The sequence below is a fragment of the Gymnodraco acuticeps genome, unplaced genomic scaffold (assembly GCF_902827175.1).
Source record: "Gymnodraco acuticeps unplaced genomic scaffold, fGymAcu1.1, whole genome shotgun sequence".
Lineage (NCBI taxonomy): Eukaryota > Metazoa > Chordata > Actinopteri > Perciformes > Bathydraconidae > Gymnodraco > Gymnodraco acuticeps.
This window is the reverse complement of record NW_022990757.1, coordinates 165427-180885: the sequence shown is the minus strand read 5'-3', so window position 1 is coordinate 180885 and position 15459 is coordinate 165427. Positions and strand designations below refer to the sequence as shown.

Sequence of the window (15459 nt, the reverse complement as noted above, 5' to 3'; positions counted from 1 at the left end):
CTTTACTGTGCAAAAGAAACTCAGCTAGCAGCTGTTCATCTCTCTAAGTATGTTTTGCACATTTCTGCACACATTTCTCCAAAACAGAAATTCTTTAGTAGACCCACATCGGGGACATCTTCTGTCTTTCAGTAAAAGTGGCATGGCAGTCAAAAAAAGGCAAGCAATGATAAAAAAGAAAAGCCCACATGAGTAAAAAAAACAACCTCCTTTTCCAAATATAATACACTGCAGTTTGGTCATATATTCATTATACTACAAGTATATACAGTGATGTAAATACTTGTCTTAATTCTTTTTTAATGCTTAATAGTTACTTAAAAATGTATTTTCTTTTTATGATCGTTATATTTTTGACCTACTATTGCAACTTATTTTCTTATTGTTTATGTTTGCAACACCAGACACCAAAGCAGATCCCTGGTGTGTGTAAACGCACCTGGCAATAAAGTTCATTTTGGCTCTGATAAAGGCTCACAGAATACCACAGCAAACGGCAGAAGTTTACTTAAAGCTGTGCAAACTCCATAATGATCACAGTAGATATTTCCCATTTCTCAAAATCGTTTCTCTTTGTCTTTCAGGATCAATGTGCAACATCAACATCGATGAGTGTGCCATTAACCCGTGTCACAACGGGGGCACGTGTGTGGACGGCACCAACAGCTTCACCTGCCTGTGTCCGGAGGGCTACAACGACCCCACCTGCCTGTCCCAGGTGGACGAGTGTGGCAGCAACCCCTGCATCCATGGACACTGCCAGGACCTCGTCAACGGGTGAGCACCGAACACATCTCAATTAGGACACGAGTGCTATTACCCCGGACGTTCATAACTTTCATCATTCTAGAAATATTAACCATAATTCATCAACAATGTACTATAGCAGTTTGGGTACAGCGTCTTATAAGTAACATTTAATATTACACATCTAAGCTAGCATTAAATTATAGCGTCAGGTTTCAGCAATGCATACAGCATTCTCTAGTTATCCTTCTCCATGACCGTTATCTCTAATACTCGAGATGGATAATATCACTACAGGCAAGAGGAGAAGTATCTCTTTGGATTTAGTGGTAAACTGTTCCTTAAAAGATGTATAAGCAGCTTAAAGTGACACAAAACATCCTAAAAAAGAAACATGATTGACCTGATATATCCTTGGCATTACAGCTACAAATGTACCTGTGACTCTGGCTGGAGCGGGCCCAACTGTGACATCAACAACAACGAGTGTGAGTCTAACCCGTGCATGAACGGGGGGACCTGCAAGGACATGACCAGCGGGTACCACTGCACCTGCAGGGCGGGCTTCACTGGTCAGTGACAACTCATAATTTCACCATTCCTTCATTGAGTGTGTCTCCTGTGAGCCTACATCTAACAGTGTGTTCTCTAATCTGTAGGACCTAACTGCCAGACTAACATCAACGAGTGTGCCTCCAACCCCTGCCTGAACCAGGGCTCCTGCATCGACGACGTGGCCGGATATAAGTGCAACTGTCTGCTGCCCTACACCGGTACGACATGTGGCTGCTCATCTTTCACACTATCAACAGGTTGATTTACTTAGCTGTTTGCACAGGTCTGAAAATGTAAAGACAGTCTTCCGGCTTCCACGCAGAAGGCTTATCATTGTGTTGTTTGAGAAAACACCACACAAACAGTGAGGTCTGTTTCTGGCATCCCTGTGTGGAAAGATCTGCTATGCAGGAATAACAGAAGGTGTGTGTGTGTGTGTGTGTGTGTGTGTGTGTGTGTGTGTGTGTGTGTGTGTGTGTGTGTGTGTGTGTATCTGTGTGTGTGTGTGTGTGTGTGTGTGTGTGTGTGTGTGTGTGTGTGTGTGTGTGTGTGTGTATCTGTGTGTGTGTGTGTGTGTGTGTGTGTGTGTGTGTGTTGTAGAATAACATGCCACAACGGCTAATATAAGCCGGATAACTGGTGCCTACTCCAGGCCCTATTCCCACTTCCGCCACGTCCTGTTTCCTGTCTGTGATCACACAATAGCAGGAAACAGGAAGGCCCTTCCTGTTTGGCTAAGTTGTCATGGAAATGGATAAGGAAGTGGGATAGAAAATGGGATTTAGAAATGTATGTCACTACTCCTGTAATCTTTTTCAGGGACTTTTATTCATTTATTCTACGACTTTTAAATATTGAAGTATGAAGAAGTTGCTCCATATATCCAGCGCCCTGCAATCACTGATGTGATTCCCCTGCTAACAGGTGATAACTGTGAGACCCTGCTGGCGCCCTGCAGCCCCAGACCCTGTAAAAACGGGGGTGTTTGTAAAGAGTCTGAAGATTACCAAAGCTTCTCCTGCATCTGCCCCGAAGGATGGCAAGGTATCTATCATTTCTACCTTAAAATGTATATAAGAAGTGGACAAAGTCACTTTGTTGTCCTATTCATCTGTGGACCATGGTTTTTACGTCTTCAATTTGGCTACTTTTTTTAAAACTATCTTTTCCATCCTATTAAGGTCAAACATGTGAGATAGATATCAACGAATGTGTGAAGAGCCCGTGCCGCAACGGTGCTATGTGCCATAACACCATGGGGGGCTACCAGTGCAAGTGCCAGCCAGGTTACACCGGCCAGAAGTGCGAGACCGACACTGACGACTGCAAACCAAGTAAGGAACAGATGCAAGTTCTCAAGTTTCTCAACCTAAAAACTAGAGAATGGTTATTTATTGTATCCCCTCTCTCTGTGTTTCAGACCCCTGCAGTAACGGAGGTCTGTGCCGCGACAGTATCAACTCTTTCACCTGCACCTGTCTGCCCGGGTTTCGTGGCGGCCGATGTGAGCAGGACATAAACGAGTGTGAGAGTAACCCCTGTAGGAATGGGGCAAACTGCACTGATTGTGTGAACAGCTACACCTGCACCTGCCGGCCGGGCTTCAGCGGCATCAACTGTGAGATCAACACCAACGACTGCACCGACAGGTAGCTCACTCTTTAGAAATATTCTCTCTACTTATTTAACCAGCATGTCTTATGAGGGTTTAACATGTTGTCCTTGTGTCTCTTCAGCTCCTGCTTTAACGGGGGCACCTGTGTGGACGGCATCAATGCGTTCACCTGCCTGTGTCTGCCTGGGTTCACCAGCAGCTACTGCCAGTATGACATCAACGAGTGTGACTCCAAGCCGTGCCTCAACGGGGGGTCCTGCCTGGACAGTTACGGCACATACAAGTGCACCTGTCCTCATGGCTACACAGGAATCAACTGTCAGGTGAGAATCACAATAATAATAATAGCTTTTTGTAGTGCTTTTTAATACTCAAAGAGACTTTCAATTTAAAAACATTTCATACAAGCATACAAACAAACATGCCTACAAAAAGAAAAAAACAAGATGCGATGAAATGGATAAAAAAAGCAAAAGAAACTAGGACAGAGAGCAGTTCAAGCTAGCAGTCATTTTTCTTTTAGGAAATATTGTTTAGTTGTTATCATCTTTGAACACTCAAGTAAAAAGCTGCCACACAGATCTTCAGGACAGAAAGGACTAATCTCAATTTCACCATTTTCATTGTCAAACAAAGATGATTACGTTTTGGCCACCACGTGAGAATAAATTGGTGAAAATCTGTGTGGGTGCTTCATTTTAGCCTTTGAGTGTTCAACTTTGCAACTGAACCACTGGGAAGGGGCTTCCTCTCAGAGACCTAACTACTATATTATCTCCTTAGAATCTGGTGCGCTGGTGTGATTCGTCCCCCTGTAAAAACGGAGGAACATGCTGGCAGCAGGGGGCCTCGTACACCTGCCAGTGTCAGACTGGGTGGACCGGTCTCTACTGTGACATTCCCAGTGTGTCCTGTGAGGTCGCAGCCAAACAGCAAGGTAAGATGACCTGCCTAAAGTTATGATCCCTTACATGATAAAGCTTTTTATATCTACAAGTTTCGTGTGAGATTTGTCTATTTTGTAACTCTTTCCTATCTGTTTTCAGGGGTGGAGGTTGCTCACCTGTGCAGGAACTCAGGCCAGTGTCTGGATGCTGGAAACACTCACTACTGCCGCTGCCAGGCCGGGTACACCGGGAGCTACTGCCAGGAGCAGGTGGACGAGTGCTCCCCCAACCCCTGCCAGAACGGAGCGGCATGCACCGATTACCTGGGAGGCTACAGCTGCGAGGTGAGTTCAAATGAGACCAGGATTAAATAAATAATAATAATAATCTTTAGATATGATGAGAGATAATCAGACCATTGAGACCATTGGATAGATTCTTATTGCTTTGATCCTGCATTAGGGGATCTCCTAATATTCGAGCAATGCTCCAAACACTGTTTATAGCATTATAACATCTGATTATATTTGATAAAAAAGTGAAATAATGAGTTAAATGCTTGCACGATATCATCCCAGCTGGAAGGTGCTTAAATGCTGGAATTTGACTAGAAAAAGTTTAGGAACCCTGAAAAACATTTCCTATAATGGTCGACTTATTTCCCTCAGTGTCTTCCTGGATATCATGGTGTAAACTGCTCCAAAGAGATCAATGAGTGTCAGTCGCAGCCCTGTCAGAACGGAGGCACGTGCATCGACCTGATCAACACGTACAAGTGCTCCTGCCCCCGAGGAACACAAGGTACACAGCTGCACCACACATCCACAGGCATACATTGACAAAAAGTCCCCAAAATACAATTTAATTTCTACCTTCCTCTCTCCTGTAGGCGTGCACTGTGAGATGAATCTGGATGACTGCACCCCCTCCAGCGACCCCCTGACCAACGAGCCAAAGTGCTTCAACAACGGGAAGTGTGTGGACCGCATCGGAGGCTATCAGTGTGTGTGTCCAGCGGGATACGTAGGAGAGCGCTGCGAAGGCGACGTCAACGAGTGTCTGTCGGACCCCTGCGACCCCCAGGGCTCCTACAACTGCGTCCAGCTCACCAACAGCTACCGCTGCGAGTGCCGCACGGGATACACAGGTATGAAGAGAACTGCAGCAGGATCCCTGTGTGGGAATGGTGTACAGGTGTTAAAACATATATGTTCTGTTCTCCAGGTCAGCGCTGTGATAAAGTGTTTGACGGCTGTAAAGGAAGACCCTGCAAAAATGGAGGGTCTTGTGCTGTTGCCAGTAACACACCTCACGGCTTCATCTGCAAATGTCCTCCTGTGAGTACAACTCAATACACTTTACAAATGTATCTCAAGAAATAATATTATACACTTGTATTGATTTTATTGCGATTTTATTAAGTGATGTTCAAGACAGTCAAATCATTAGCGCATACAAAAAACTGATATTAAGAAGTAAAATAAAAGTTATATAAAACACTCCTCATGGTTTCATCTGCAAACATTCACCTGTTGTTATAATTGAAGACATACTTTTTCAATCCTGTTCTTATCTCAAGTTGTCCACTTTCATAACAAAGTGATAATCAAAAAAACAAGCAAAGCAATAAAACAGTTGTCCAACGCTGAACTTTATATGTATTAATTTAGCACTTTTCATAATATAACATGCTGCTGAAGACAGGAAATAAAAAACAACACAGTTATTCAAAACAGATTTTATAAAAGTATGTAAAACATAAAGAACAACATAAATGTTTTGTGTAGCTCAATGATCATCTGTCTCTCGTCTGTCCTCAGGGCTTCACCGGCTCTTCCTGTGAGTACGACTCTCGCTCCTGCGGGGGTCTGAATTGCAGAAATGGCGGTACCTGTGTGTCGGGCCACCTGGGCCCCCGCTGCCTCTGCCCCCCCACCTTCACTGGGCCCGAGTGCCAGACCCCCACCGACAGCCTCTGCATCTCCAACCCCTGCTACAACGGCGGCACGTGCCAGACCACCCCTGACGCGCCCTTCTTCAAGTGCAGCTGCCCGATCAACTTCAACGGCCTGCTGTGCCACATCCTGGACTACTCCTTCGTGGGGGGCTTCGGCCGGGACATCATCCCCCCGCCGGAGGTGGAGGTGAGCTGCGAGATTCCTCAGTGTGACGAGTGGGCCGGGAACCACATCTGCAACTCTCTGTGCAACAACCACGCCTGCGGCTGGGACGGGGGGGACTGCTCGCTGAACTTCGACGACCCGTGGCAGAACTGTTCGGCCGCGCTGCAGTGCTGGCGCTACTTCAACGATGGGAAGTGTGACGCTCAGTGCAACAGCCCGGGGTGTCTGTACGACGGCTTCGACTGCCAGGGGCAGGAGGGGACCTGCAAGTGAGTCTGAAACTGAAGAAAAAGGAATGTTTGGCAAGCAAATATGTTTGGGATGTGTCATGTATTTGTCGGTAGGGGTGCTGTGATATACCGGTATTGGTGTTAAAAGTGGTATTATAATAATTATAAATAATAATAATTGTGTACAAACCTCCTCTCTGTACTCGCAGTTTTAATTGTTTGTATTTCCCAAAAAAGGAACAAAACACATAAAAAAAGTTATCAATGAGTTTGACTGATAGCATAATTATTTTATTTATGAGATATCAAGAACGTATTGTTATCATTCATGTTTTTGCCATCATAACATTTACTGTTATTTAGTACAGTATATCCCAAATTAATTAATTAAATATTACGTATTTAAACAAACAAAAAGTATTTGTTAATACTAACAAATAAGAATACAAAATTAAAATAATGAATCTTGAAGTGAAAGACATGCCTTAATTTAACGCTAACCAAAGCTCCTTGTGTTCTGCAGCCCGCTGTATGACCAGTACTGTAAGGACCACTATGCTGACGGTCACTGTGACCAGGGCTGCAACAACGCTGAGTGTGAGTGGGACGGGCTGGACTGTGCAGAGAACATGCCGGAGAAGCTGGCAGACGGGCACCTGGTCCTGGTGGTCCACATCCCCCCCGAGCAGCTGAAGAACCGCTCCTCAACGTTCCTCAGAGAGATCAGCAGCGTGCTCCACACCAACGTGGTGTTCCGCCGTGACGCCAAAGGAGAACCCATGATCTTCCCGTACTACGGAAACGAGCAGGACCTGGTGAAACACAACGTGCTGAAGCGCTCCACAGACGGATGGCCGGAGTGGGCCGCCAGGCCCGCCTCCGTCCTGGGTCAGGTCCAGGAGAGCGTGTCCGCCATGGTCAGCCCCCGCAGACGCAGAGAGCTGGACCCTGTGCAGATCAAAGGGTAGGACCACAGAGAAATCACTATACTACTTCTTCTTTGGTTTTATTAGCAGATTAGTTTCAGTTTATTGTCTTTTTGAACAATTAAGACATGATGTACAGGAAGGGGCAGAAAAACCCACTGGGCTTTTTTAAAACCTCCACACAGAAATCCACAATGTTATAGAGGACGCAAGATTCAAATACAAATAATAATAATCTATATTATTCTTTTAATGATATTTAGATTTGATTTAACATTTTCATATTGTATTCTATTTTTTTGTTTCACTGAGCTGTATTATAGTGTTAATATGTCCTCCCCCCGCTGCAGGTCGATTGTGTACCTGGAGATTGATAACCGTCAGTGTTACCAGCAGTCCAGTGAATGCTTCCAGAGCGCCACAGATGTAGCGGCGTTCCTCGGAGCGCTGGCCACCAGCGGGAACCTGAACGTCCCCTACATCGAGGCTGTCACCAGTAAGTCTCTAAAGCCTTTTTGTACAAACATCTATATCTTCAACGTGTAATCAGTGGGGCAATGTAACTAGGTACATTTAATCAAGTTTTGTACTAAATGCAAAATTGACTTTGACTTTAGTTGAGTTTTTTCTTTTCTGCACTTCAGTGCAATTCAAAGAGAAATATTTAACGTTTTACTAAGTTAAACTAGCCAAGCTTTTATATTACAACTTTTTGAGAGATTTTGAGAAATACATTATCATTTATACACAAGTAATTTATTTAGAATTAAGTTTTTGTATTAAATATATTTATTTCACAGAGTACCTTTAACAGTGTTGTATTAGTATATTTTCTTAAATAAAGGGTACTAAGTACTTCTTCCATCTCTGCCTGTTATATTAAAAGTGGTCACCAAGTTAAGATAAGTTAAGATGAGCCTTCATTTATTCAGGTGTCTTAGCAGCAACAGTAAAAAGGCAGAAGTAATATCAGATGTTTCCCCTCCAGGTGTGAGACCTGCCCCCTCCGGCTCAGAGCTCTACCCCATGTACGTGGTCTTCCTGGGCCTGGCCGCTCTGGGTTTCGTGTGCCTCGGTGTTCTGGTGTCTCGTAAGAGGCGACGCGAGCACGGCCAGCTCTGGTTCCCTGAAGGATTCAAAGCTTCAGAGCCCACCAAAAAGAAGCGCAGAGAGCCTCTGGGAGAGGACTCTGTTGGGTTGAGGTACGGACACTTTGAGAATGGATCAAATCTACCTGCGGCTCGGCATTGTCTTCACCTTTTGTATTTGATTTAAAGCATCTAGTCTAACCTGCCTCCTCTTTTCAACAGGCCTATGAAAAACTCTGACATCAATCTTATGGATGACAATCAAAACGAATGGGATGATGAGGATCCAGAATGCAGGCGCTTCAGGGTAAGGAAAAACCTCCTTATCTCTGAAATAACTTTGTTTTATCACTCTCGCAAACATTGCTCTACATGCTTTCGATGCTCATGTTGTGATGATCTGTGTCTCTCAGTTGGAGGAGCAGGCCATGTTGGACCTGAGTGACCGTACAGATCACAGGAAGTGGACACAGCAGCATCTTGATGCAGCTGACCTGCGCACTGCCTCCATAGCACCGACTCCTCCTCAGGGAGAGATCGAAAACGACTGCATGGATGTGAACGTCAGAGGACCAGGTTTGTACAGCTGTTGTTGGAAAAAAGGTTCTGACAAACAAGTGACTGTGAGCTGATTATAATCCCTTTTCCTGGTTTGCAGATGGTTTCACCCCCCTTATGATCGCCTCCTGCAGCGGTGGAGGGCTGGAGACGGGCAACAGCGAAGAGGAAGAGGATCCCTCGGCGGAAATCATCTCCGACTTTATTTACCAAGGCGCCAACCTCCACAACCAGACGGATCGCACCGGGGAGACGGCCCTCCACCTGGCCGCTCGCTACGCCCGCTCCGATGCTGCCAAACGCCTTCTGGAGTCCAGCGCCGACGCTAACGTCCAGGACAACATGGGACGCACCCCGCTGCACGCCGCTGTGGCTGCGGACGCTCAGGGAGTCTTCCAGGTGAAGAGTCTTATCAACCTGCTGGGTCTTTTCAGTTGAGACTTTAATACATGTTGGATGCTACCATTAACACATGTATCTAGTTAAGGCTGTTTATGCTCTCCTTCACCTGCATACATGCATATGAATTCCCGCAAGAAGTTCACTTACAGATATACAGATATAGTATTGAATATATTCCAATTTCAATAAAAAAAAGAACCTAATAAACTAAAAGTGCTTTCACATAAAAACCAACAAAAAATAGTAAACTTTTCGTCAACACTTCTTAAAACTTTTTAAAACACAAAATAAATAGAAGGTCATAAAACATGAATAATTATAATTCTAAAATATAATAAAACATTAAAATAATGACAAAAATGCATGAAGAGTCAAATAAAAAACATGCGTATGAATCTACAGAAGAGGGTTACTTTATCAGATATAGTATTGAATAGATTGCTTTTAATCATAATAATAACAATAATAAACTGTATTTGTTTATGCAAATAGTGCTTACACATAAAAACAGAAGACCTTTAAAACACACAGAGAACAAAGCAAGCAAGCGGTTTGTGACCGAGTTCCATCTCTGAGTTTCTCATGTTGTTGGTTGTGCTTGTTTAACACTTTCCAGCACCTTAAAAGCATTGAACTAAACACCATGTGTCTTTGCAGATTTTAATCCGAAACCGCGCCACTGATCTTGACGCCCGCATGCACGACGGAACAACACCGCTGATCCTCGCCGCGCGATTGGCTGTGGAGGGGATGGTGGAGGAGCTTATCAACTGCCACGCCGACGCTAACGCCACCGACGACTCTGGTACGCTAACTAAAATGCTATCATCATATAATCCTCTCCACCGTTCAAAAAGAGGCCTCCCAGTATGCTGAGCTGTTTGATAATCATCCCTCACCTTCCTCCTCTCTCTGCAGGAAAGTCTGCTCTGCACTGGGCTGCGGCGGTGAACAACGTGGAGGCCGCCATGGTGCTGCTGAAGAACGGGGCCAACAAAGACATGCAGGACAACAAGGTGTGTGAAGTCAATGCACTGTCAGAAGCTCCATACGTTCGCAGTAGTTCATATATTTTTTCAAAAGGTTCAAATTAAAAAAATCAAAACAGACCTCTTTATGAGTTTACTGCATTATCCCAAATTATTCCAATGATTTTAAACAAAAAATAATTTCTAATTTCATTTGGTCGCTTGCAATGGCATTGTGTGCTTCTTTGCTGTTTTTGTAAACCAGAAAACATCATACATTTACTTTTATTCAGGTTTAGGCCACATTTGAACCACTGTATATTTGAACCGGACGAAGGTCCTCAAAACATCTGTATCTTAATTCATCAGAGAAATAAGCTGAGAAAGCATCTGCCTTACTGAACTGATCACTTTTTCCACATGAACAGCTTAATTCAGTTTTTACCCCCTGATGTATTTGTTTTGGAGGAGGATAGCTCTGCAGATAATCTGCCTAACAGTAATCTTATGGCGCTTTCCCACTGCTGCACGTAGCACGCTTTAAGCTTTTTTTTGCTTTTCCACCAGGGGTAGTTCCGGCCCAGGGCTACTTTTTCACCTTTTTTCTGGCCCTCCAAAAACGAGGTTCTTACCGGGCCAACAACCGGGCTGAATATGCTAAACTAGTGACGTAAACACTCTCGACTGCTGAATGGTCGGAGAGAATCGCTGGCAAGGGGATTACAACAACATGAACATATTTGACCGTGATTTAATTGTAATACACGTTTCAAAATGATGCCGAAGTAACAACATACTGATACCGGTTAGTAAAAACCATGAATTAATGATTTGACAAGTCTGCAGACAGACGGCAGGCGAAAAACCTTTTAAAACCTTTTTCTGAATGGAGATCGGCTTGATCAGGCTAAGCTAATGCAGTATATGCTCCGACCGTCCACACTCACAACAACGGCCTACAGACATAAATAAACCAGCGACTGTATTCTCCATGACACAGGCAGTCTGTGGTTTGTACTTGTTTAACTTCTGTCTAGTTTCTGAACAGATATGAGGAGCTGTGAGCTCTGAGTGCTAACAGCTAACGGCTGATGTTGGTTTTGTGGTTCGCATTGAAGATGACGTCACGGCAGTTTAATGCAGCGTTGCACCGCCCGCTAAACAGCCGATCGCCCCGCCTACACCGCGTTACTATAGTTACTACCCCTTTTACTAAACTGTAATGGAAACGCAGCATAAAGTGAGCCTGGGCTACCAAGGCCTAACCATACCGTACTAAGCCATACTAGGTCCTGCACTGGAAAAGCGCCATTAGTTAGAAGAAGCTGATCCCACAAACTCCCATGATCCCTAACTCTATGCCGCCACCAAACTCCATCTTTTGTAATTGTTTTCATTGAGAGACTCCTAGTATCAGAAAATGAAATATTGTTCGTTTAACCGTTATTTTGTTGTTCTCATTACAGGAGGAGACGCCTACCTTCCTTGCCGCCCGTGAAGGAAGCTTCGAGACAGCTAAAGTTCTCCTGGAACATTTCGCCAACCGCGAGATCACGGACCACCTGGACCAGCTGCCCCGAGACATCGCCCAGGAGCGCATGCACCACGACATCGTGCGCCTGCTGGACGAGTACAACGTGGTCCGGAGCCCCGGGCTCCACAGCGGGCCCCTGAGCACCTCCAGCCTCTCCCCCCCCCTCTGCTCCCCCAATGACTATCTCAGCAACCTCAAACCCAACCTCTCTGTAAAGAAGGTCCGTAAACTGAGTGCCGGGAAAGGAGGAAAAGATGGAGGTAAAGATAACAGGATGAAGAAGAAGAAGTCGCTGGATGGAAAGGGGAATCTGCTCGATTCGACAGGTGTCCTCTCCCCAGTCGATTCTCTCGAGTCTCCTCACGGATACCTCTCCGACGTAGCTTCTCCTCCCATGACATCCCCCTTCCAGCAGTCGCCTCCCATGTCTCTAAATCACCTCCAAGGTAATGGGGATCACATGGGCCAGATGATGGGTAAAGATATGAGCTGCATGTCTTTCGACCCCCCACGTCTCTCCCACATGCCCGTCTCCAGCCCCAACAGTCAGGGCAGAGGGGGAGGTCAGTGTGACTGGATCTCAAGGATGCACCCGGGTGTGGGCCAGCAAGGGGGCTACAGCCAGCCCATCTCCCACAACATGATGGGGGCTCTGCACGGGGTCAGCACGGCCACGCTGTCTCAGATCATGGGCTACCAGAACATGCAGACCAGCCACCTGGTGATGCAGCAGCAGCAGCACTCGCGGCAGCTCCAGCACCAGAACTCCAGCTCCACCACGGGGGGGCTCAACCAGAGCTTCCCCAGCGTGGATCTGAACGACGGGCGCTCCATGCCCATCCTCACCGTCATGCCGCAGGAGACCCAGATCCTCGGCACTCAGTTCCTCACCCCCCCCCTCCCAACACAGCTACTCTGGCCCCATGGACCACACCCCCAACCACCAGCTGCAGGTGCCCGATCACCCCTTCCTCACCCCTTCCCCCGGCTCCCCCGACCAATGGTCTAGCTCGTCCCCACATTCCAACATGTCTGATTGGTCGGAAGGCATCTCGAGCCCACCCACGAGTATCCATTCGCAGATGAACCTGATCCCGGAGCAGTTTAAGTAGAGACTTTTAAAAATGGACAGTGGGAAAAAATTCAAAGAAATACAGAAAGAGTGACAAACCTATCTAAAGACCTTTTTTATTATCAGTTTTTATACTAACGATAAGAACAGTTTTAGAAATGTTGTATTTATTTATGTGCTTCTTTTTTAAATATAAAGAAGATGCTTTTATATTTATGCTTTTTTATTTGTATTTGTATTTGTTATGTATGGGAAGATTAGAAACTGTTTTAAAAGGAGTGTATATCATAAGAAAAAAGGACTCCTGTACACTGGCTATTTATTTGTGTCTCGTGTTGCTTTGTTCACTGGATCTATTTTTATCTTTGTCTTCACAAATGTTTTATTTTTGGGGATTTGCATTGCTTTATGTTTGTACAGATTTTTTCTCCCAACTTTCTATAGATTATTTTAAAATGTTCAGTATTAATTAATTATATTTTAACCTACTTTGTGTTTTGAAATGACACAGGTTATGTTACTGAACTACATTTCACTAAGTCTTATCACTGAGTCCGCGTTGGATGATAAAATATATATTTAAAGTGTGGCCTTTCATGATGTTGCTCGCTCTCACAGAGTAACGAAGGTAACAGAGACCTTAAAGCACAGAACAATATCCCTTATGAGTTGAGAGATGCTTTTTCGAAAAGAGTTAAAAATGCATCTTAATCAACCTGAGCCTATTTTTGATGAAGTTATGGTGTTGGCGGGTGCTGAGTACTTGATTTGTAATAATGTATGATGCAAGGAGAGTTTCTTTATTTCATATTGTATTTCAAACCAGTGATAATGGTTACCATGTTTAACCTGTAAAGTGTTCAATGGCAGACCTGTCGTAGAACATGTTACATTTGCCACAGTTTAAAATAGTGCCAGTGTGATTGAGTTTTTCTTAAGAAAAGCAACATATTTGTGAGATTTCTTGAAAAGAAAAACGTCTTCGAAGTGAAGAACATAGTTTGTGAAAGAAATGGGGACCTTTGTTTGTGTGTTTGAACACACCACCTGCACTTTGTGTGGTTTAAGGTGTCTAGATGTCACGTTTTATAAACTAATTCAGAGATACGAAAGATGTTTTTAAGAAAAGATGTAATTCAAAATCAATGTTCATGCAAAGTTGTAGTTTGCAAAGAAGTATTTCCTGATTTAAAAATGTTTGTAAAAATGGTCTTGATTCAATAAAAGTTGCTGTTAAGCTTTAAAATATGGCTTCATTTCCTGTTTAGTCTCTCTTTGCTGCACTATGTGGCTGACTGTAGCCCCCCCCCCCCCCCTCCTCCCCGGAGGTATCTGAGCTGACTGTAGCCCCCCCCCTCCTCCTCCCCGGAGGTATCTGAGCTGACTGTAGCCCCCCCCCCATCCCCGGAGGTATCTGAGCTGACTATAGCTGACTGTAGCCCCCCCCCCCATCCCCAGAGGTATCTGAGCTGACTATAGCTGACTGTAGCCCCCCCCCCATCCCCAGAGGTATCTGAGCTGACTATAGCTGACTGTAGCCCCCCCCCCCTCCCCAGAGGTATCTGAGCTGAACACACTTTATACAGCGAGCCTTGGAGTCTGGCGCCCTCTGGTGGCGACAGTCTGACACTACCACAGGAAGTGACACCACTTTGATAATTGTGCTTTACTTTAGTATTTCAATGTTATGCTACTTTTTACTTCTACTTGGCTACAATTCAGAGGTAAATAGTCTACTTTTACTCCACTACATGTATTTAATACCTTTAGTTACTTCACAGATGTGGATGAATGATGTGAAATCTAATCAAGTGTTGAATCAGACTTTAGTTCCACCTGGAGTAAATCCACCAGCTACCCTGCAGAATACAAAGCCATTCAAACTAGCTGCACCTTTACCAGCTTTGAGAACACTTTCATGATCAATCATTATAAAACACATCATATATTATTCTGAAATGGACCAATCTGCACAATAACTACTTTCACTGTCGCTACTATACTTTTCTACGTTTACTTGAGTAATATTTTAAATGCAGGACTTTTACTTCTAACAGAGTATTCCTACACTCTGGTACTTCTACTTTTACTCAAGTACAAGATCTGAGTACTTCTACTTTTACTCAAGTACAACATCTGAGTACTTCTACTTTTACTCAAGTACAACATCTGAGTACTTCAGTACTTTAGTCTTGGATAAATGTGGCTGCCATCGTAGAAACACTTACCAGTAACAGGCTGTACTATCCCCTATGAACATATTATACTACAAATGTAATCGTTCTAAATGTGTGCTGGATGCTTGGAAAAGAGAAGTGGCTAGCTCAGCCTGATTTGAAAAATAATAAATTCAAAATCGGAATCAATCCACACATGAACGAGCAGTCATTAATATCCGTGCATGCTCATTTATCTACATTGGACATTATGATGTAACCTGGCATAGTTACTTTAAAGATTTCATTACCGTCTAGAGTTGTGTTATTATCTATGGATTAAAGCCATTAAGGGAAATATTTAGCATGACAAACATTTATTAACAGCTGAAATTAAGTATTATGTCTATTCAGAGCAACCCCCTAAATATTGACCAAAAATATACTAAATTATTTCTTTCTGTACTTCTTGAATCAAGTATTTCCGTATCAAACACAGCTCTACCAGTGCTAAAACACCGTTTTTTAACAATATGTTATCTACTTCTCTACCTAAGTCTTAAGTACAATATAGACAAATGATATTAAATAATTAAAA

At 44.1% G+C, this 15459-nt stretch overlaps 1 protein-coding gene across 1 annotated transcript in view; it reads left to right on the top strand.

Annotated features, from left to right (window-relative positions):
• The window catches only part of LOC117556765 (neurogenic locus notch homolog protein 1-like), a 36540-nt gene extending 22589 nt beyond the window's left edge, over positions 1 to 13951 (top strand). Inside the window, 23 exon segments of the mRNA XM_034232276.1 lie at positions 585 to 777; positions 1174 to 1319; positions 1407 to 1520; positions 2227 to 2346; positions 2484 to 2636; positions 2723 to 2951; positions 3039 to 3240; positions 3701 to 3854; positions 3964 to 4148; positions 4473 to 4605; positions 4694 to 4951; positions 5029 to 5141; positions 5625 to 6196; positions 6681 to 7121; positions 7434 to 7579; positions 8072 to 8285; positions 8394 to 8478; positions 8585 to 8747; positions 8830 to 9128; positions 9789 to 9936; positions 10050 to 10147; positions 11566 to 12525; positions 12527 to 13951. Of these exon segments, the coding sequence (XP_034088167.1) occupies positions 585 to 777; positions 1174 to 1319; positions 1407 to 1520; positions 2227 to 2346; positions 2484 to 2636; positions 2723 to 2951; positions 3039 to 3240; positions 3701 to 3854; positions 3964 to 4148; positions 4473 to 4605; positions 4694 to 4951; positions 5029 to 5141; positions 5625 to 6196; positions 6681 to 7121; positions 7434 to 7579; positions 8072 to 8285; positions 8394 to 8478; positions 8585 to 8747; positions 8830 to 9128; positions 9789 to 9936; positions 10050 to 10147; positions 11566 to 12525; positions 12527 to 12745 (5345 nt within the window). The 3' untranslated portion in view covers positions 12746 to 13951.
• The last annotated feature ends 1508 nt before the right edge of the window (positions 13952 to 15459 follow it).